Raw genomic sequence first — 24,854 nt, forward strand, 5'->3', positions numbered from 1 at the left:
GATGTTGATAATGGGGAAGAAACTGTGTATGTGTGGGCGTAGGGAGTACATGGGAACTCTGTATTTTCTGATTAATTTCACTGTGAATCTAAAACTGTTCTAAAAAACAATCTATTAAAAAAATCAATCTAGTAACAATGTAATATATAAGCCAGACAAGAGACTAAAGTAAGAGAAATCAGTTAAGAGAATATAGTAATACTTTCGGCAAGAGATAAAAATGGGCAATAAAAATAGCACTGGCAGTAGAAACAAAAGTATTCTAAAACAGTATTCGAGTTTTTGCATGTATATATAACCTAATCTACTAGATACAACCATTCCAGATCTTCCTGTACAAAGAAGGTATTTTCTCCAAATTAACAACAAAACAAGAAATGTTTTTAACAAATTACATTATCTTGTAATAACTTGTAATAATAAGGTATCTTGGAATAACTTTCCAAATTTACATGGCAGATATATGCAGTGAAAATTAAGTAATACAAAACTGGAAAATGTACTGAGTTTTTTCATAAAGCTATCTTTATTTCAATGAGAGCTCTTTATTTGCAAAAATAATAAGCCCTAACAAAAAGGTGAAAAAAATAACAAAATTAAAGGAAAAAATTAAGTAATACATAATAAATCACTTCCATGTTTTAAGTAGGAACACACTCTTATATTTAAGAATTTTTTATATTTTATTTCAACTGGGACACTAAAAATAATAAACATATAACTGTTCATGCTTAGTTTTCTTATACATTACTTGAAATAAGTAAGATTAAATAGTACATCTTTAGACATTTTAATGAATGTAAACTGATATCAGTTTGAGTAAAATCTTAATTTCCTATCGCTCCAGAAAACTTCAAGAATTGCAAAGTAAATATTGAACACCTGTTAAAAATCAGTGTAAATGACTCGGTGTGGAGAGATGTTTTTCTTTGCAATGACAACAAAATAAGGAGTTACTTTTCTAGAAGTGTAAAAAGTAGCCTCACCTTTTTCTTCAGCTTTTATAGGAAAATACTTCTTCTCTGCAGATACCAGCTCAGGCTTTGGGGCTGAGGAAAAAAAGTTAATATTGTTTTTTTTTTTTAAATCATTTTAAAGCACAAAGACAATTATACTACTAAAAAGCAAAGGTTAGTTTAAAAATAACAGCAGATGAAAACATGGTTTAGCAGGAAAAAAAACAATGTACCACAATCACTAGGCTCAATATCTAATCTTGCCCCTGTCACTATTACCATGAGTAAGTAATAACCATAATCTCAGTTCCTTCTTTGTCAAATGAAGGTATTCATATCCTCTACACCACTGCCCAGTAGAACTACCTGTGATGATGGAAATATTCTATTTTTGTGTTGTCCAACACTGACTACTGAGATTTAAAATGCTGCTACTTGCGGCTCTGGAATTAAATGTTTTATTTCATTTAATTTTAATTAATTTTAAAAGCTCCGTTTAACTAGTGGCTAAAAGGCCTTCAACATGAACTTCTAAAAAATTACTTTTAAATTGTGCTATCCTTCCTCTGGCATTAGGTTAACAAGTACAAAGCTGAAACCATGGAGGATAGAAAAGGTTGCATTATTCTATAAAAAGTGCAATCTTTCAAAAAAAAAATTTGTACTGCATTTGTAAAAATCAGAAATCAGAGACTAGAACTTATAGAAATAGACAAGGCCCAGATTTTAAAATGTTAACTAGAAAACTCTTCTAGATTTGATTAATTCAACAATTTAAAAAAATACTCTTCTAGTTTGTTTAATCCCTAACGGACTCTCTAAAGGAAGAGTACATAAATAATCAGTATTGTTTGAGACATTAACAAATGGATTTCATCTGAAAATGTAGAATAATTGGCCAGGTCAATAATATTAAATAAATATACTTCTATAGCAGACTTAAATTTAGTCTGTTTTCTTAACTCGAAATCTCTATAACTAAAGTATCCAAATTATTTTCAAGATTCCTATTTACATAGTTTGTACTTTAAAAAAATATGGACAGATATTAATGTATGTAAACACTCGATTTTTATGTATTTCTAAAAATTTGTATATAGCACACATATTTGTGTTTTTTTGCAATTAAAATAAATGGTTTGCCTAAGTCCCAATTTCACCATTTTAGAACTTAAAAATATGAAAAACAACAAAATGAATAATATTTATTACATACCTGGACCCTTAGCAGGAGGTGGTGGTTTCTTTGGTTTCTATTAAAATAATAATAGTGAAAACAGTTCAATACATACATATTGAATATACCAAAAATAAATTCTGATCATTAATAATCAAAATTATATGAACATCTCTCCTCATCCCTGCCAAAAATTATAAAGATCCTAACAACTCCATAAAAGGTCACTAACTAAAAATTTACTCTATTAAAACAAATACCTCCTTGATCAAAATTCAAATATTTCAAAACTTATCATTGTTAGATAAAAAACCTTAATGATGAGCAAAAATGTTCTGTCCTGCCTCCCCTAGTTTTCCTATACACTATTTTACCCCTTTTTTAACAGTCGAGTTTAGTGGGGTGGGAGGGGTGGCAGAAAAAGGGTAAGAGACTTTGAGGGGGGGGAAATGTAGCTAATAAGTATATCTAGCTTTCATTCTTGACTCTTCAGAACTCTAAAAGAGAAGATTAAAGGCAAAGGTCTGTTTTTCCTCAACTTATTCAAACTCTCTTATAAGCATTCATTTATTTTTAAGACTTCAAGTAATGCCTTAAAAAACATGAAACACATTTCTAAGTGAATTTTTTTCCCAAATTAAAAATAACTGATAATCAATACTTTATAAACATCTAATAAAAGACAAAAAAAGAATGTGTTCATTAAGAAAAGTATAAAAATAAAGCACACTGAAGGTTGAATCAATAGTGAATCAAATCTAGCAAAGGAATGGCCTCCTACAGTGTAAAATAAACCTCCAGAGTACCCTTTAATAACTACTTAACTAAATGAAAAGACTGAAAAGGTTAGAGATTTCTGCATGGGCTTAAATCAAATATGGTAGACTGTCTTGCCATAAGTATCTGCTCTCTGTCCAACTCTCTCTCTCTCTACATATTTTAAAAACTCAATTAGATCATCCTTTTATGGGGGAATAGGGGGATCAAGTTGTATAAAAGTAAAAGATCAGTGATGAACGACTCAGCCTTACTTTATTCATTCTGAGAAATGAAACAGATATATTAAATCCTATAAGGAGGCAAAGACTGCTTCTTATCCTCCCAAAAAATGCACTGACAAGATAATAGTAAGATCAACATTACCTTAAAATACTTTCAACAAAATGAAATAAAAATATAATTTCTTCCAGGCAAGCACTAATTTGTATAACTAGTATGGCCAGCTTTTTTTCTTTTAATTATAATAAAGTAATGAAGTCTAAGGTTACTCTCCAATATAGTCAGTGGGGAAAGAACCAGAAATAAAGCACAGAACTGAAATCTTGTTGTTTTACTATGATTCAAGTAACTTTTCTTGAAAATATAAACCTAAAAGACTCTCATAAAATTATTCAGTAACAATGTAAAAACTCTATTTTTAAAGAAATATTGACAAAAGGTTCTTTAAACTATTATCATCATTGAAAAATAAAAGCTTACTGGAAAGTCCTTATCCAGTTCATTTATCTGAACAGCAAAATTATCTGGAAATACTCCTTCTTTACCATTAAGTTCACCCTTCCACCAGCCAGCTTCTCCAGTCTCCTAAAATGAAAAATGAATAATAAAGATAATAAGGGTTATCTTTCAATAATAAAAAAAATTACAAAATAGGAAACTACTGAATTCCATTATTTTTACAAGAAAAAAATATAAAGTCTAAACAGATCACGAGGTCCTCCTAAAATAAAATATTCCTCACATATTACTCTTTGCAGAAGTTATAAAATTGGGTTTAATTTTTAAAAATAACTTTAAAATTCAGTTTATAAGGAAAAAGGTCTCAGAGGGAGAAGAGAAAGAGAAAAGGAAGTGGGGGAAGTACGTAGAGAGAAACTGCATTTCCTAACTATATCTTATTTAACATTCTTCTCAAAACATTATACACTAAAAATTAATCACATTGTTCATTTGCTTTAGAAATTAACAGGATCTTCTACTATTCCTTCCAAATATCATCCTTCATTAAGAAATTAAGGTGTTTTAAGTTCAAACTGTGTGAATATTAAAAATTACACACACTGAACCCTCCGATAGTTAATTTAAAATAGAAAAAAATCCCAAAAATTATTCTATATTATTATAGCAAAAACTATATTTACAATTTTCCTCTATTACAAATAGTAATTATTAGATCTGACCACATCCCAGTACTCCTGGGTTTTCTTTTTCATTTGCCTTAATTCATTTCAACTTATAAAACTACCTCATTCTTTTAAACACTGCATCATTTTCTACAGTATGAAGTTTCATAACCATTTACGTACAAATGGATACTTAAGTTGTTTCTTTTTCTTTCTATATTATATTAGGTGGAAAAATGGAAGGAGGTAGAATAGGAAATGAGAACAGAAACTTTGAGTGGGAGAGTACGATTAGAGAAAAAACACAACATGATGGTAAAAATAATTCCCAATACACCTGTCCCTCAATTTACATGGTATTTTTTTACACGAGCTTTTTTATATGAGGTAAATATTCCCTCCTTGTGCCGCCCTGGTTTACATAGACTGTTTATACATCTCCATTTACACGGTCTCATTTTATGCAGTTCTTTCTTTTTCATTTCCATTACTGGCAATTACACTTTCTAAAAAACCAATAGCTTAACTCAGCAATGTGCAAAGAACTAATACTAACCATTATTAATAATCTTCCCATTCACTGGATGGCAAATAAAAAAGCATGGGTGACTACTGATATTTTGGGGGACTGATTTACAAACGTTTTGCTGTAGAAGCTAAAAATTATATGAAGGAAAACGTCTTCCTTTTAAAATACTTTTAGCTTTCAATAATGCATCTGGTCATTCATACAATTTAGAACATCCAAATATAAAAGTTGTATATTTGCCACCAAATACAACTTCCTTGATCCAATCTTTAGATCAAGGCATTATTTCCACCTTTAAGATTAATTATATAAAATGGAGTTTTAATGATATTTTTAATAAACTGGAAGATAATCAATCACTTACAGTCAGAGAAGCCTGGAATAAATACACAATTTTAAGGTGTATCAAGAATATTGCTTTAACTTTGAGAGATAACAAAGCCACCAACTTTAAATGCTTGCTGGAAAGCAATATGGCCAGAAGTGGTTGTACCAGGGAATATGGTTCTAACAACTGAAGAGGGATTAACTGGCATTACTAATTTATCAAATAAATTTCAAAACGAAGGCTCTGACAATTTGAATGTAGATGGTATTAACAAATTACTGGTTGATCATGAATTAATGGATAATAAATTAATTCACTTAATATCTGAAGCCCATCCTGCTGATGAATACAGCAGAGACCTTAAACCAGTTTCATCCACTGCAAAAAATACTTACAAAACTCTTTAACTGCCCACAAAACTGGAAACTGCAATTCTAGATACTGATTCAAATATCCAATGAGCCTTAAAATTTCGAAAAAGTTTTTAAAACTGCTGCAGCAAATATTGAAGAATTTATGAAAACTTAGCAAAAGATGGAGTTGGAAAAAGATCATCCAAAAATATAAACATAAATAATGAAACCAAAGTAGTATTTCCAAATATTTCGAGCAATGAAGATAGTGACTCTGTGCCAATTAAAAAGAGAAGGCTGACTGCTTTAGATTACAGTACAGACACCAACAGTGAATAAAATTTATTTTGGTTTTTCTGAACTTTCATTAACATTTTTTTTGTGAAAATAGGTGAAATAAATATTTTTATGACTTACATTGGCCTATTTCTGTAGTATTTTGTTTGTGCTAGTGGACTCTTTTTACGTGGTTTTATTCCACTTAAAAAAAAGACACGTGGAATGGATGGATAATCTGCGTAAATCGAGGGGCAGGTATAAATTGATTATAACAAAGATATATAATAAATATTCCCTCAAAAAAAAAAACAAAAACTTTCTGAGCACTTACTATGTGCCAGGTTCTCAGGACACAGAAACAAACAAGACAAAGTCCCAGCTCTTCTTAGAGCTTACATTCTAAGGAAAATGCAAGAATATTGAGAAATATTTCTATAAATAAATGATTCAGTGGAAAACTGAGAAATATCTTACCTTACTTATCAAATGGATTATCTCTCCCTCTTTAAAAGTAAGTTCATCTTCATTAGTACCTTCATAGGCAAATAATGTTCTACAATATTCCTTAGCTAAAATAAAGAATGTAAATAATGTAGTTTACATAAATTAATTCAACAAATACTTATTAAATCTCTATTTTGTGCAAAAAAAAGTGTACACTAGAAGCTACTAAAATGACTTTTAATAATTTCAGCCAATAATGTATGTTGAATTAAGTAACAATTTCATTAATCATTCATTTAAATAGTTACTAAGTACCTACTATGCCCCTGGCACAATTCTAACTGCTATGGGGGCAGGAAAGTATATCAGTGAACAAAGCATATTAAAATTCTTGTCTTCACTGTGCTTATATCTAGTAGGATTCAATATTCTGATCAAGTAGTACAGTGTTAACAACTGTCCTCAATAAATCTAATAATGTATTTGAGTATGCTTTATTCCAGGTATAAAAACTTTATTCAAAAACTTACCTTTAATTTTACCTTCAGTGTCTGTTTTTGTTATCTCCACACTCTGAGTTCTGGATCCCAGTGACTGTATGACTAAAGGCTAGAATAGAGAAGGATACCATCAACTATTTTAAGTTAGAAAGATGATAATATTATTAAACAAAATTTCCACTTACAGTTATCCAGCTTTCCCTAATGGTACCTATAGCCAGGTTCGTAATGTGACTGAAAACTCTGCCATGAAAAAGATCTTAAAAGCTACTTAAATGATAGCTCAGAACTTCTAACTTTTACAACTCTGATTTTATAAATACTAAATGCTCTGATACTCATAATAAATACTCCAGTTTTAGAACCTCTAAAATAAATAATAGTATTTGAAAATTTACTACATACCAATCCCTGAGTTGAGCACTTCACATATATTACAACTTAACCCACAGAACACTCTGCATAAACTAGGCACTATTGTTTAGTCTTTATAGATTAGCAAACAGTTAAATGACTTGTCCACTATAACAGTTAATTAGTAGTAGAACCCAGATTTAAACCTAGGAAGTATGACTCCAGAAACTGTATTCTAAAACATCACTAAACTTTGTTACAATGAGATAAAGTCTTGATACTTCCTTGTTGCTATATGAATGAAAACATTTAAATAATGTAACTCTTATTATAACTATAGTAGAAAATTTTCCATATAATTTACAATTAAATTCTTCACCATCTTATACTAGTGTTTCCTTGAGTTCTCTCCCCAGAAATATCTGACCTTAAGATTTCATTAGTTAAAAATGTGAGCATACCTCTAACTTATGTTCTCTGTATATTCCGTTAACTATTAAGATACTCACTTTAATTTTCCCAATTCTAACCACCATATCTTCCAATCTGGTGTCACCTATAAATGTAGCAAATTTGCTCCCTGCTTTATCAATTCCTAGATCAGTGATCAAAGCAAGCCTCACAAGGCCATCATATAGGATGACCCTGAGACTACTCTCACTAACAACAACTCTGGAGTACTGGAAATTTTAAATGGCAATTGAAAGATTACTACTGTAGGCACCAATCAAATATTCAATACAATCATAAGCTTTACAGTTGGATAGGGGCCCCAAATCATCTAATGTAATGTTCTTCCTAATGCAGACATATTGCTTTTCCAATATTCCTAGTGGTTATATGGCTACACAGCACCACTCCAAAAACAAGAACTCCAGTCTTTACCTTGAAAAACAAGAATCAGTTAGGCCTCATAATCTTAATGCCAAACCATCTCAGAGCTAGGAGGGTAGGGCACAAAGTACAAATTCTCTTTCCTGAACCCAAATCATAATTACATGAGAAATTATGTAGCAAGCTAGGAAAAAAAAAAAATGTATGTTGAAACTAAAGGAGAAAATTTTAAGAGAAAACTTAATATACTTCACTAGTCAAAACAGTCTTAAAAGCGAAATATTGCTGAAGTAAGCAAATAAATCCTGACATACTTTAAACTCTTAATAAGACATACAAATGAGAACTACAAGGGAAACACTGCCCTAAAAGTCACAGGAAAAGCTTCCTATCTGAAGGTAAGTACTTGATCTGAAGCTCCAAGATGTTAACATCAGGAACAACAGCTTTGAAATAAGTGCTCTAAAAGAAAAACGTAAGACTTTATTTTAAAATCTCTTATTAGATCTTATAATTTACGGTACACTCTGATTTATTTCACAATGCCAATGAAATGCTAAAGAAAAATAAAGCTCTCTGCACATTTAGAGGGAGATTAGATTTCACCATTGCTGACAAACCAAAGGAAAGTTAAGAGTGCCTAATTAACTTAATGTCACTGTGAATCCATTTTTTAAAGGCCCACTGTAGGCCTACTTCAATTAAAAGAAACAATATGTAATTTTAAATTCAAAGGGCAAAAAAAGCATTGCCTTTTCTATTTTTAAACTATAATTAAAACTGAAGCTTCCACTAAGAGGCGTTTATGTTAAATTTATCAAAAAACATTTAAATTTTATAAAAATCAAACAAACATTAATCACTGTAGACTTGAAAACTGTTTCTTACACTCATAACCAATTACTAGTGATCTCAAAAAAAAAAGGAAATTTAAAGTTGCAAAGTGACTTACACGTTTTAAAAAATGCTTAATAAGAGTGAGTGGAGTTAACCTAAGTTCACCAGAATTACCTTTTCTGTTTTTTTCTCTTCTGTTTCACTACTAGATGTTCTTGTCCTAAGTTTCACAGAGCCTTCTTTAAAAATATCTCCAAATCCAATTCCTCGAATTTTCTTTGGCTGTGTAACTGATCCAAGTGCAGTCTCATTCCCAGTCCCCGGAGAGGGTAAAGATAAGGTAGGTCCAGTCAAAACAGTTTCTGAAACAATAATTTGTTTTTGAAAAATGATACCTAGAATCATGAAAATCTTAACATTCCCCTTCCATAGTATTTACATTCCATACCTCCTAATAAAAAAAATCATAGAATAAAAATAAATAAAAGGACTGAGAACTAAAATATCCAAAAGATTAAATTAAAATGCACTTTATACTGATTTTTTCTGGACGTAGTGTAAAACGATAACAATTTAGGTATTTTTAATTAGTAAAATGCTAATTAAGAAATCCAGAAAATCTTATTATACAAAATATTTCACAAGAGTAAATCAAATTTACAGCTCTTGGACAAAGATGATATAGTACGTAAGACTGAAACATTAAAGAGACAGTTTATCATTTTTAAAAGCTGTGTGATTCAATCTGATCAAAGAGTGAGTTTCCAAAAATAAAAACTGGTAATATTAGCAAATTTTTATTTTCAAAAGTCAAGAGTTCAACACCTGTCATTTTAATTCATCAATGAAGTAACAAGTCTAAATTTGAAGCAGTCAATAAAAATTTAAATTATAATATAAATATTAAAATTTAACATTATTTGGGGAAGAAACTTGTTTCTACATTCTTGCTCGACAGTAAAAGTTCTCATTTCGAGGCTTCAATGAATCCATAAACAACTCCATGGAAAACTGTGTATTTTTTCAATTCATTTTTCTGGGTAAAAGCAGCACAGCTCTTATCAGATTCTCAAGGGTCTTATAATCTAAGAAACAAAGTTCTAGAGTAAATCATTCAAGAAAATTCCAGAAACATTTCAGAATGGGGGCAAGGGATGGGGAAAAATACAAGGTATTAATTCACAGAACTAAAAGAGTCTGTTGAAGTTTAACAGCAAGAATCACAATGGGTAAAAATAAAAAGAGTAGTGAACATTTATTCAGGCCTTAATCTGTACCAGGCACTTGCTAAAGTACTATACAAGAATTATGTCTAATGTGCATAACCATCCATAGGCTTAACATTAAAAGCACTATTACTCATTTCCCATTTTGAAGATAAGTAAACTGGGCAAAGAAATATTAAGAACTTTTCCAAAGCCATACAAGAAGTAAATAACAAAGACAACATTTGAACCAAATTCTAGATTACCCCAAAACCAATTTTAAACATTTTAGTATAATGATTCAAACAAAGGCCTCTAATTACACATTTGAAAATATTTAATAAGTAGTTAACAGAAACAACTTTTATGAACTTAAGAAATGTAATGCTAACAAAACAGTGATCTAACCACTTTCAATATAAGCCTAAGCCACATATATTTTTGACTACAAATTTTTAAGTAAACTTTACTGAGAGAATATTTACACATAATGAATACATTTTAAACAGACAATCTGATTTTTGATGACAAATGTATGCACCATGTAACCATAACAATCAAGATATAGAACATTTCTGCTACCCTAAAAGGACATTTATACACCATCTCAGTCAATCTTTCTTTCCTACCTTCTAGCCTCACCAAACTGCTGATCTTCAATCTGTCACGATAGATATACCTTTTGTAGAGGTTCAAATAAATTTAATGATATAGCATGTTAAGTGTTCTGTCTACTGCTCTGCTAAGCAGAGTATGTTTAAGTCATCCATGCTGTTCCATGCTTTTATATTTCATTCCTTTTTAACTGCAATTTATATAAATTGCTATTTATCTACCATTAAGATGTTAGCTGCAGGTTTTTCATAATGAGCTTTATCTTCAACAGAAGATAACTTGTTTGATGCCCCTACATAAGGTCTACCCAGTAAATACTCCATGTACTCATCAAAAGAATGTATATTCTACTGTTACTGGGTTAACTATTCTGTAAATATTAATTATAGAATTAGTTGATGTTATTCAAGTCTCCTAATTCCTTACTAATTTTTTTATCCACTGCTTCTATCAATTACTGAGAGAAGCATGGTCAAATCTACTTGTGGATTTGTCTTTCGGTTCTGGCAATTAGTTTCTATCTCACATATTTTGAAGTTCTGGTATTAGGTTATACATATTTAGAATTGTTATATCCTTTTTATGAACTACCTATGAAATAATCCTTTTTATCCTTGGTAATATTTCTTTTCCCAAAACATACTTTGATAGTAATATAACTACTCTAGATTTCTCAAGCTTTGCAGTGTCTTAATACGGTCATGTGCCACATAACGACATTTTGGTTATCAACAGAACACATTTATAATGGCAGTCTGATAAGATAATAATGGAACTAAAAAATTCCTACCTCCTGGTTATGTTATAGCTGTTGTAACATCACAGCACAATGCATTACTTACTGTAACTTTATAAAATTTAAAAGTTTATAAGGTAAAAAAGTTACAGTAAGCTACAGTTAATTTATTATTGAAGAAAAATATTTTTTTATATATTTAGTGTAGCCTAAGTATCCAGTGTTTATAAAGTCTACAGACATTTATTTTCTCAGTTCTGGGACTGGAACCCCAAGATCAGAGTGCCAGCGTGGCTGGGTTCTAGTGAGATAGCTCTTCCTGGCATGCAGATGGCTGCCTTCTGTGTCCTCACGTGGCCTTTCCTCAGTGCGTGCACACAGAGTGGACTCTAGTGTCTCTCCATTTTTAAATTTAGATGTAATTAACATGTAACATTAAATCAGTTTTAGGTTTACAACATAATGATTCAATGTGTATGTATATGTATGTTCATATGTGTGTATATATGTAAATCAAAATGATCACTACAGTAAGTCTAGTTAACATTCATTGCAATACATACTTATAAAGTTTTTTCTTCTGAGAACTTTTAGGATCTTCTCTCTTGGCAACTTTCAAATGTACACTAACACTTTCATCAACAATACTAACCATGCTATATATTACATCCCTGGAAATTATTTTATAACAAAGTTTGTACCTTTTGACCACCTTCACCCATTTCACCCACCCCATACCTTCTGCTTCTGGCCACCACTAATTGTTACTGTTCTCTATAACAATGAGTTCAGAGGGTTTTGTTTATTTCAGATTCCACTTATTACATGAGATTGCATGGTATTTGTCTTCCTCTGTCTGACTTATTTCACTTATCATAATACCCTCGAGGTTCATCCATGTTGATGCAAATGGCAAACTTTTCTTTTTTAGGGCTGAATAATATTCCACTGTATGTATGTTTGTATGCATACATATAAAAAAAAAAAAACCACACATTTTCTTTTCCATTCATCCATCAATGGACACTCAGGTTTCTTACATGTCTTGGCTATTGTAAGTAATGCTACAATGACCATGGAGGTGCAGATACCTTTTCAAGTTAATGTTTTCATTTTCTGTGGATAAATATGCAGAACTAGAACTGCTGGATCACATGGTAGTTCTACTTTTAATTTTCTGAGGACTCTCATACTGTTTTCTATAGTGGCTACAGCAATTTATATTCCCATCAGCAGTTCAGGAGGGTTCCCTTTTCTTCACATTCTTGCCAACAGTCATTGTCTTTTTGATAACAGCTATTCTAACAGGTGTGAGGTAGTATCTCATTATGGTTTTGATTTGCATTTCTCTGATGTTGAGTACCTTTTCATATAATTATTGGTCATCTTTTTGTTTTCTTTGGGAAAATATGTTAGGATCTTCTGCCCATTTTAAATCAAATGCTATGTTTTCCTGATACTGAGTTGTATGAGTTCTTTTTATAGTTTTGGATATTAACTTCTTACCATATATATGATTTGCAAATATTTTCTCCTATTCTGTAGGGTGCTTTTCATGTTGTTGATGGAGTTTCCCTTGGCTGTGGATAAGTTTTTTGATTTGATATAGTCCCACTTATTTCTTTTTACTTTTATTCCCTTTGCTTTTAATGTCAAAACCGAAAATCACCTCTAAGACTGGTATCAAGGAGCTTGCCCTCTCTTTTCTTCTACGAATTTCATGACCTCAGATCTTGTGCTCAAGTGTTTAATTCACAATTCACTTTGAGTTGTTTTTTGTTTATGGTGTTGCCTTTTTTTTTTTTTTTAGTATTTTTTAGCATACCATTTTATTAACTTATTAGCTATATCTCATTGTTTTATTTTCTTAGTTGCTCTAGATTCTTAAAGGTTCCTCTAGCTTTATAGTATGCATCTATAACTCACCAAAATCTATATTCAAGTAAGAGTATACCATTTCACGTATAAAAAACAGCCTTATAATGGGAACATTTCTATTTTACCTCTTCTGTATGTAGAGCTATCGTCATACATTTACTTCGGTATAAGCTACGATTACTGTAATACATTATTATTTTAAACAATTACCTTTTAAAGACATATTAAAATGGAAAATAGTGTTTTATACTTGTCCACATAGTTACTCAACATTTCTGCTAGTCTTCCTTCCACTATATAGATACAAGTTTCTATTTTAGTATCATTATCCTTTCTCCTGGAGAACTTTTCTTCTGATACTTCTTTAGACTGTAGGTCTGCTGGCAATGAATTTTCAGCTATTGTTTGGCTGAAACGTTTTTTATCTCACCTTTACTGTGAAGAATATTTTCACAGAAAACAGAATTCTGGGTTTACCAGTTTTCTTTGAGCACTTCAAATATGCCATTCCACTGTCTTCTGGGCTTACTCAGTTTCTGAAGAAACACTCTCTTATGCATTATATTGTTTCTGAAGATAATCTGTGGATCCTTCTAATTCTTCTCTACCTAATGTGCTTTTTTTCCTCTTACTCCTGAGATGTTTCATTTTACTGCTTATTTTCAGGACTTGATTATGATGTGCCTTTGCAAGCCCTCTGTGTGTGGTTACCATTTTTGAAATGTGTGGATTTAGTTTCCACCAAAAGTGGAAAATTTTTAGCATTCTTTCTTCAAATATTTCTTCTATCTACCCCCACCTCTTCTCCTTCTAAGACTCTAGTTAAAAATATTTTAGACCATTTAAAATTATAAAGTTGCTAAAATGTTTTGCAATCTATGTTCTTTGTGCTGAATTTTAGATAGATTCTACTGCTATATTTTCCAGTTCAATGATCTCTTCTTCACTGTCTAGAGTCTACTAGTAAAATTTCACAGATACTGTTTTCTATCTCTAGCAGTTCTACCTGTGTCTTCTACTTTGCTCCCATTATGTTCAGTTTTCTATTACATCCTTTAGCATACTGAGCATTTTTACTATAGCTATTTTAACATCCTTGCCTACCAATTGCATCATTTCTGGTTCTTTTTCTATTAGTTAATTTTTCTTCCAGATTATGGGTCACATTTTCCTTCCAGATTATGGGTCTCATTTTCCAACATCTTGATATAAAGCTAATAATTTTTTTTTAATCTTGTTGAGTGCTAGATTTTATTGCAATCCTTTAAAAACCATTAATTTTCAACCTAGGGTGATTTTTGCCACCCCAGGGACATGTAGCAGTGTCTGGAGACATTTCTAATTATCGCAACTAAAGACTACTGTTGACATTTAGTGGGTAGAGATCAGGGATGTTTGTAAACATTTTATACTCATTGGATAGCCCCCCAAAGCAAAGAGTTATCTAGCCCAAACGTAATCGGTGACAAGGGTAAGAAATTCTGCTATAAAGAGTGCTGATTTTCCCCTACAAACAGGTAAGTTACTTGCAAATTAGTAGGAAGCTTTCTCAGGATAGAACTAGAATAGCCTCCATTTTAAAGCTAATTTAGCCTCATTTCACCCTTCTACTGAATTGCCCACATATTCAAAGAAGTCTCTTAAATCCATAAGGAGAGCATTCAGACAAATTTTCACCTTGTGTAAGGCACCAGAAATTATTCATGTTAATTCCCAGTAATTGTTCTTTCTTCACAAATCATTCATGTCTAACTTCATGGGGTATTGCCCTACACATTTACAGATTAATATTCATCCAAACACTCAAGGAAAAACTCTAATTGCATTTCTGGAGCTCTTTCTCTACATCTCCCTCTCGTCAGGTACTCAGCTCCACAAATTCTAACTACTTCAGGCTTCCCTGGACTTGCATCCCTAACACTTCAAATCAACAAAACTGACGACTTTCTGCTGAGGTTCTCCCTTCCTGCACTGCAGTACAAAAATTACCTACTGGCAGAAATCTAGGAGAGTGATAGGGTTTTCCTATTTCCCCTTTTCTCAAGAATCTCAGTCCTGTGCTCCTATTGTCTGAAAATACTTGTTTCCTATATTTTGTTCAATTTCCAGTTTGTATCATGGGAAGGTAATTCCACACTGTCTTGCTCCCTCACTGCTAGCACTATAGTCTACATATTATAATACATAGCTTCAAAAACCAGCCTGTCAGATAAAATAATATGCAAGTACAGATTAGCATATGCAGTATTAACCTGAGAGGCTTTTTAAAATCAAACAATGTAGGGTAATAATAAACCAATGATTGATAAAAGCAACTGCAACAGATGATTATAAGGTGTATTTTCAGTTGAGTATTTGATTATGGCCATAAATAATTTTTCTTTTAGATTTAGTGACTGTAACTTTAAGTCATTAAAACAAATATCATTAAAATAAATGCCTAGATATTAAAAATATGTAGTACTAATGGACAGGCTTATTATGGTAGGCTCACTGCAAGCTATTATAACTACTACACAGGCTATTAAATCAATGGTTAGACGGCAGCACGGTGTAGTGGTAAAGCATGTGAACTCCAGAGTCAAATCCTTTCGATTCATATCTCACCTCCTCCTCTGTATGTGCCCAGTTTCTACACCTGTAAAATGGGATATTTCATTGGATTGCTATGACAATTACAATAACTGATTCCTGTAAACTGCTTTAAAAAGTGCCTGGTTCAGTGCCTACTATTTTTAATGAGTTTAAAGATTATAAAGAACCATTCAAGTAAAAGAGAGCATGATCACACAAGAGCAAAAAATAAAAGGGAAAATGTCTTAGCCAGTAGAAGAGGGGAAGGAGAAGGGAACAAAGATGGAGGGAAAAAGGCAGAAAAGAGGTCTCATAATCAGACAACACAGAAATCTTATCTATATATTTCTAATATTTTTATGTCCATATGCTTTATCTACAGATTATCTTTGAATTGCTAAACTTGTAAAAAGCTTTATCTGCATTTTATGTGTAGCACTATTAGTCAGAAAACATAACACCAACTCTTCCTATTAAGCCTAAAACGCTTCCTCCCTTTCTCATTCAATCTCCACAGCAAAAGCTACTTGATGGCTATTATCTCCACATAAAGTGACTTAAAGCAACCAAGAGTCTCAAAATATAATTACTTGTTGAAAAAAACAAGAACCCTTATGTGAGCTCTTTTTACTGTAGAGAAAAACATCTTATACCATCATTCAGAGTTTTCAGATAATCCTACATTTCCTAAGAAAATGTTGTGTGTGTTAACTGGACTTAAATTCTGGATTCCTCAGTTGCCAAAAAGAATCTTTAAAAAGAGTGTCCAGCTATAACAGTTAACTTATAAAGATTCATAAGTAAAAGCATCAAAGCCCCAGAACAATCTTCCTTACAAAGTTGTTCCAGAAGGAGGATTTCGAGCCGAATGCTAATATTAAATTAGACTCCAAAGTAAACTGTGCACCACCTTAACTCCTGGAGACTACGCTAAAGACCACCAAATTTCCATCCACCACCTTTGGTATATCCAGCATACACTACCATTTACAAGGATCCTGTGACCCACTAGCCAGGTAGGCACTATCTTCTTTTGCAGAGCCTGAATAATCAAATGAAACCTCGGCTGACTCCTCCTAAGAAAATGAATTCTTTCTCCCCATAAGAGACCAGAACTCCTAAAGAACAAATCTATCAGGGTTTCTTTAACATTTTAAGTCATGCATTCCTCTAGTAGCCCAGCAAAGCCCAGCAGGATGCACAGCTCAAAGTGTTTAACAATCCATGTTGGGACCTTTCAGATTCTTCATAATTCTGACCTCTTCACTTTGCACATCATTCTTAGCATTCCCTTTTTAATAGAAGAAATCAAAAGTCAAATAGCTCTCCCTCATGTATCAACTCTCATGTATCTCCAATTAATTGAGACTAATTGTGACACTCATAATGTGAATCTCATTTCCTCCACCTTCTGGGTAAATCCTGTTGTTGATAAACCCCACTATTCTGAATTTGTATCTTCGACTTCTCCCTCTCTGCTTGTTCTTTACCATTAGCATTTAAAAATAATCAAGACTTTTCTTTCTTCAGAAAAAGAACAAAAATATTCTTGAACATATGTTGCCCTCAAATGCTACACTGCTTTATACTTACTCTCCATTGCCTTACCTCGCTTCCTCCTCAATTCAGTTTCTACTCCAATCATCTCTCTGCTGCTGCTCTTATCCAGGTCATTTATGATCTCCTCATCCATAAATTCAGGATTACATTTTACTTCTTATCTCACTTAACCTCACAGCGGCCATATGACACTACTGTCCATGCTTTCCCTGAAAAACTCTCTTCCCTTGACTACCACACACTTTCATAGCTTTCCTCCTGGCACTCTGTGCCTTCTCGGTCTTCTTTCTCATTACTCTATCTTGGCCCATACCACAAATGTTGTTCATAGGAATCTGTTACAGGCTCTTTTTCTTTTTACACTCCAGATATTCTCCTTAGGTAATCTCATCTAACTCTACGGTTTCTTGTACCACCCAAAATACAGTCAAAGCTCCAATTCTGAACATCCATCCCAATTTTTCTTCTTAGGTTTCAGATCCATATATGTAACTGACTACCAAATATCTTCACTTGGATGCCCTCAAAGCCCCACAGGAGTCAAACTCAATGTCTCCAAAGTGAATTTATCATCATCTCCCAAAATTTAACACTTCTCTCCAAAGACATCTCCATCTAGACAGCTAATTAAGACAAAAATCTAGGGGCCAATGACTTCTCCTCCAGCCATTCCCACATCCCATCACCGTGAGGTGCAGTTTTTTATAGCAGGGGTCCCCTACCCTCGGGGCACAGACCAGTCCATGGGCTGTTAGGAACCGGGCCACACAGCAGGAGGTGAACAGAGGTAGAGTGAGCAAAGCTTCATTTGTATTTGTTGCCACTTCCCAGCGCTAGCATCACATCATGGCCTCAGCTTCACCTTAGATCATCAGGCATTAGATTCTCATGGGAGCACCAGTACCTGGTGTCAAATGGTTGGGGACCACTGCTTTATACCACCTATTTAGCTTCTATTCTACTCATGTTTTCTCCAATTCCATGATCATTCCTCTAGTTTAAGCTGATGCTATTTCTATCTTAATTATCAAAACAATTTCAACTGATCTCACTACTAATCTTACTCTTCAACCCACCCACTCTCAACACTGCAACCACACTAATATATCTAAAAAACAATTTGATCATTTCACTCCCATATAAGGCTTCTCTGTGACTTGATCAGCATTTTTATAATGCCTTCTTAAGCCTGACCCAAATTTCTCCAGCCTCAACGCTCATCACATCCAGCTATACTCTACAATCCCTCTAAACTGAATCTCTTTCAGGATCTCAAAATCGCTATGCTCCTTCTTCACCCTGTGCCACAAATTTACCTAAAGATTTCCTATCCATTCTAGGATCTCAACCTTTAACTTCCTCTGGGGCATATTCTCTCATAGCCTGCCACATTTGGGTTGGCCCTCTTACAAAAATACATCTATAGCACCCTAAACTTTCCTGTCACAAATATTTCTCATGTTGAATTATAATCACTTATTTAATAGTTTTTTATTTCCCAAAGAACCAAAAGCTTCAAAAAAGCTTATGTTGCTCATTCCTATAGTCCCAGCACCTTTAACAATTTGTTCAACAATAAACACTCAATATACTGAATAAACAAAAATATGAATGTTGAATTAACTAACTAGTAGTATTTATATTTAGAATGTCTGTTCACTGGCTTTGACTTTCAAATTTCAGATTTGGGAGGCACTGACTCCATGGGAAAAGTCACTACCCAGATATTAATGCTCATAACCCTCAAAGGGCTAAAAATACATGAAAAGATAGCTATACGCATTATTAATTAGGAGAACACAACAGGCAAACAAGTGCTAAAAGAGTGAGAATGACCTAAGATCTACACGATCTAAGATCTACAGCCCTATATGTTAAATAGCATAGTAAAGTAAAAAGAGCAGAAGAACAGAACTCCAATCGTGATTTTACTACTAAGTGGTAAAAACCACATTGACCATTCACCTTTAAAATGGCAGTGACGCTAACCTACTCAAAAGTCATGAGAATTTAACACGACAAAGTGAAAAGTTTTCTGTACACCACAAAACACCATTGACTAAACACTAATGTGCCAATGTTCTAGAAACTGGGTATGAGGCAATAAATAAACAAAATATATATTCTAACAGGAGTAGACAAACAATAATAAAATTAAATAAGGAATAACAACAAATACATCAAAGAAAGAGCAAAGAAAATAAGGGAACTAAAGAATGGGGGATGGGAGCTTTTTGCTGTTTTATACAGAGCTGTCAGGAAAGGCCTCACTGAAAAGGTGACTTTTGAATGGAATCCTGAAATCAGACCAAAAACAGTAAGATCTCAAAAAAGAACATTCCCAAAGGTATACAGCAAGTACAAAGGCTGTGAGGCAGGAATGTTCTTGACATCTTCAAAAAAAAAGTTAAGGAGACCAATGCGAACAAAGGTGAGAGTTAAGTAAGAGACGAAGTCAGATTGGTGGGGGGCGGTATATGGCAGTGTGCCCTCAGATCATGGAGGGCTTTGTAGCCAACTAAGAACCATTAGCTTTTACTCTAAGTAAAATGTGTATCTACTGGAGGGTAAACACTTTAACATTCAGTAGGAAGGTAATGGCAAATAACAGGCTGTTAGAATTATACAGCAAAAAAGGTAACACTAGGGGCAGTAGCAGTGGAGGTGATAAAAGAAAACAGATTTAGTAGATGACAAAATCTGCTAGTGAATCAAGAATAGATTGATACTAAAAAGAAGAGTAAAAGATTAATCTAATTCTTTGGTCTAAGTAAAAGAGGGGTAGAAGAGTTGCCACTAACTTAGATAAGGAAAATTATATTAGAGGAGATTTGGGTGCAGAGAAAATTATATTAGAGGAGATTTTGGGTGCAGAGATCGATTTTGACCATCTTAAGTTTAAGATGCCTATTAGCCTTCTAAATGGTGATTACAAAAGGCTTAAGGTCAGGTAAAGACTTAAACAAGGGAGAAAAATACCAGCAGATATAGTCACTGGCTTTATAGAATAAGGGGGAAAATTGAAAGTCAAGTCCTACTTAGCAAGTAAGTGGAATCTGAAAGGTGACACAAAGGACACTCTAAACAAAAAAGGTAAAGTATATTTGACAAAAAAAGCCATTTCATTATAAAAAAGGAAACAATACTTCCTTCCCTAGAGAAGTAAAGCTTTTCCTGAAATTAAAAGATACTTGAGATTTTAAAAGACAGTCATCTTTTATTCTAAAAGACATTTAAACTTTTATATAGAAACCAGTGAATAACAGATTATGAATTCACCATATTCCTAGAAAAAATATAATAGTGGCTTTCTTATAACATTTATTCTGCAGTTCTTCAATGAAAACTAGGGGCATAAAAATCAATTACCCATGAAGACTCAAGGTCTTATTGTCCATCTTTTTGTCTAGGGGCAAAATTATCTTCTTAGCAGTAATAGCTAGAGTTTCACTGGTCAAACCAAGATCATCATCCCATATATTTCAGTTTACTGATTAAAAGAAGAGAAGAGCTCTACTAAACATAACGAAATATAAGGAGAAACTATGTAAAATAAATTGTGATGGATATGGCATCCCTGTAAGTAAAAAGTAACATCTGATAATGTACAGTCAATTAAAATTCTTTTAACAGCTATTAGAATCACACAGTATTTTACCAACCAAAAAGTGTCAAAATATCAATTACAGACAGAAGATGCTACACTTTGTTAGGACACAGGAAGAGTGGACATTAATTCTTTAAATCATAATGTATAAGAGCAAACTCTTACAATTTAAAAGACTACATACTTTTATCAATTAAGTTCTAAAGTCCTTATAAAGCACTCATTTCCTGGTATTCAAATCATTATGCAAAACTTTCTGCCTAAAAATTAGAGTTAAAAAAAAAAAAAAGAATTAAAGTGTAGTGAAACCACTGACTTACCACTCCATAATCACAAAGCTCCACATTTAGAATGCACTCATTGTAAAAGGGTTAAGCAAGCAAGGAAGTACATTTTTAACATATAATTCTGCAAGGTTAATAAAACTCAAATAAGGTTAAACACTGCAAGAAAATGCCCAAAGTATTTATAATTATAAAAATAATGAACTACATCCAAAGTTAAATTTTATTCCTTTTACTAGTGGTCCCACATGGACTTTAAATTTTATACATATTCTAAGGGCTCAGTTTACACGGCATCCTAAAAATCATTTCACCATAAGCTTTAATTAATGCCAAATCTTAATGTTAAAAATAAGTATCAGAGGATCCAATACCTAGGAAACGTAAGAAATGCAAAAATAGATCAGAAGTAATTCCGGGGATAGTTTGCTACATAATATATGTACCATTAAATTTAAGCCAGATGTTTTTGGTATTTTTGTTTGTTCATTCTTAAAATATAAGTTCTTCAGAAATGATACCAAATATTCTCAAATAAGTTTAACATAAAATAGTAAAACTATTTGTTATAACTCCTCTATTCCTATCTCAAAGATTTTCTTTCAATGGAATCAGCATCTGCTTTGAAGATGTACTTCAGCATCCCAATTCTCCCCCACCCCAAATCCTGGTAATAAAAATTGCTCTACTTAACACAACATTTTTGTGTCACTATTCACTTATGGCTAACTTCACATTAAAAGCAAGGATATAAAAAGAAAGAAAAGGGTAATGGAGTAGAAATGAGATAGTAAGAGAAGAACTAATATTTACTATGCTTCCAAATTCATCAAGTATTGTGCCATATCTCTCTCTCTCTCTCTCTCTCTCTCTCTCTGAAAAATGAGGGTATGCTTCCAAAAGAGAAATTGAAAAGTGACCAAAGAGAAGATAAGCTTGTAAAGGATTCAATTACTTGTTTCTTTAATTCATAGAGTTTAGAGTAAAGCCTTAGAAAATTTTAGAATCTTTAAAAATTCACTGAAAAGTTAGAGAAAATATATAGTGGAAGTTTCTGCACTTAGAAATGGAAGACAACTTAAAAATGAAAACTTGGACCATCCAGAAGACTATTACTGGCCACCACCATTTCATACAAAAAAGCCTTAAAATTCATCTCCTTTTCATTAGTTTTTAGCACATGTAGAGAGTTAAAAATACACCTCAGCTCCTTTGAAATATTACCAAACTGTAAATAAAGGATTCTTAAAAAGGGACCCATGATAATAATATAATAGACTATATTATTGTTCACAACTATTTGGTGCCCCTCTTTGCAGAAAAATTATATATCCCCATTCTGCTGCACTTAGGCAAGGCCATGACTGTCCAATATGTTAATAATGGAAGTGACATGTCAATTTGGGGCAGAAGCTTTAAAAGCCATGCTCCCTTTTCCCTGCCTCTACAAGCACATGTCAAAAAGGAGACTCTATCAGTCTAAGCCCTAAGTGACTATGTTGTTGTTTTAAGTAACTATGATTTTCACTGCAACAAATCCTGAACAAAATATTATGCTACCTTTTATGAAAAAAAGGAAATACATGTTTTCGTGTGTACCTACATAAACAAACGCTGGGAGGAAAACGAGAAGGTACAAATGCTTTCTGACATAGAGCAGAAGACTAACTGAATGGAGACAAGTATTCTAATATACATCTTTTTAAATACTGATTTTGAACCATGAGAATGTATGTATTACCTAGTCATATATGTGTGGCATATATTTTGTGCATATGAACTATGAATCTCATGTAATGTGTAAAATTTTATTGATATATGTGTACTTTTCAGAGACTGCATAGCATTCATCTGCTTCTCAAAGGTGTTTATGAACCAAGAAATAAGAAACCAATATTCACACGCTCTATATAATTAAGATGGTATGCAGATTGGAAATACAATAGTAACCAACAAATGCTGAATGATCATGCCCTCAATTTTGTTTTCACAGCACAGTGATCTATGCAAGTAAGCTAACCAATCATAAGAGATACATCTACTCTCCCTAGAAATAACCAGTACCATTCCATTGCGCTCCAGGAAACAGCTGACATAATCAACTGGTATGAAGACTACCTGTTCCATATGTAAATTATGAAGTTTTATTTACACTATTCCTCTCCAAAATGCTGGCACTATAAAAGGAACATAAGTAACATGAGAGAAAGCATAAAATTCTAGAATAAAAAATAAGCACATTATGACTTCATTATTTTTTGGACCTCCATGCTAAGTAGTGAGGAAACAAAAGTAAGGAATAGTCTGCCTATAAACAGCTGACAGCCTACTGAAGAGGAAAAAAATATATAAACGTATAATATGTGTAGATGCCATGGTAAAACTCTGCATAGATTGGTCAAATGAACTTCAACAAGGATGTCAGGCCACTCAATGGGGAAAGGACAGTTTCTTTAACAAATGCTGCTAGGAAAACTGGATATCCACATGCAAAAGAATAAAGTTGGACCATTATCCTAAACCATACGCAAAAATTTATTCAAAATGAATTAACAACCTAAACATAAAACCCAAAATTATAAAATTCCTTGAAGAACACAGGAGAAAAGCTTTGTTACATTGGATTTGGCAATGATTTCTTAGATATGACACTAAAAGCACAGGCAACAACAAAAAAAAATAGACAATGAGACTACCTGAACATAAAAACTTTTCTACATCAAAGGATACAATAAAAAGAATGGGAGACAATACCTACACATCATATATCTGATAAGGGATTAATGTCCATATTATATAAAGAATTCCTACAACTCAATAACGACAAAAATAACATTCTAAGTACTTATACTTCTCCATGAAGAAAAAGAGCTATTTATTCTGCATTACAGAACTTCTCTTTTTAAAAAAATTCTCTTAAATCCCACAGCAATTCTTAAAAAAATTAAATCTAGCTTTGGGACAAAATTTTCTCAATCATACTTTTGAATGGTGAGCAAATTTAACATGAATTTGTGGGTGAGTCTAAATGACAGATCACAAAATAATTAAATGACATTCTGGCTGTACATTGAAAACAATCTATTGTGTGAATATAGAAAACAAGAAAAGGAAGTTTTTTTTTAATTTCTAAAATTTCTAAAGATAGGACATTTACAAACTCAGATCAAAATTGTATATAAGCATATCTCAAGTGGAAGAAATCAAATAACATAAGTATTATCATTTCATAATCAGGGTACTAAAGGCTTACTTCAGGCTGAAGTAGACATCAGATACAAAAAATACATTAAATTATTTGCCTAGATATTTAGTTTTAAGTCCCTGTCATAAGCCACTTTTTTAAAGTAAATAAACTGAAGCTCATAGTTCGAAAGAATAAGTTTCAAAAAATACAAAATAAACACTAAATCATATATAAGGTTTATTTAAATCTATTCAAATTTTTTAAATAGTCTACCTGAATCTTCCTGGACTTCATGAGTTTCACCATCATCTGTTACCTCTAATTCTTTCACAAAATTTGAGGGAAACAGTCCCAACTTGCTGTTCAGGGTTCCACTCCACCAGCCTTCTTCTACCTGAAAGAGTTCACAACTCAAAAATAATAAAAATTTCTCTTAAATGAAAATCTTCCCCCTATGGAGAAATTAAGCTACAAAAGTGAATGAGCGCAAAGTT

General features: G+C 32.5%; 1 protein-coding gene across 1 annotated transcript in view; it reads right to left on the reverse strand.

Moving 5' to 3' along the window:
- CD2AP (CD2 associated protein) overlaps nucleotides 1-24,854 on the reverse strand; it is a 106,158-nt gene that overhangs the window by 36,046 nt on the left and 45,258 nt on the right. Inside the window, exons 5-11 of the mRNA XM_039854516.1 lie at nucleotides 24,634-24,754; nucleotides 8,889-9,076; nucleotides 6,720-6,798; nucleotides 6,220-6,314; nucleotides 3,613-3,717; nucleotides 2,173-2,209; nucleotides 987-1,049 (exon numbers count right to left, since the gene is read on the reverse strand). Of these exons, the coding sequence (XP_039710450.1) occupies nucleotides 987-1,049; nucleotides 2,173-2,209; nucleotides 3,613-3,717; nucleotides 6,220-6,314; nucleotides 6,720-6,798; nucleotides 8,889-9,076; nucleotides 24,634-24,754 (688 nt within the window). The remainder of the gene's footprint in view (nucleotides 1-986; nucleotides 1,050-2,172; nucleotides 2,210-3,612; nucleotides 3,718-6,219; nucleotides 6,315-6,719; nucleotides 6,799-8,888; nucleotides 9,077-24,633; nucleotides 24,755-24,854) is intronic.

Source organism: Pteropus medius, unplaced genomic scaffold (assembly GCF_902729225.1).
Source record: "Pteropus medius unplaced genomic scaffold, Ma_sr-lr_union100, whole genome shotgun sequence".
Taxonomy (NCBI): Eukaryota; Metazoa; Chordata; class Mammalia; order Chiroptera; family Pteropodidae; genus Pteropus; species Pteropus medius.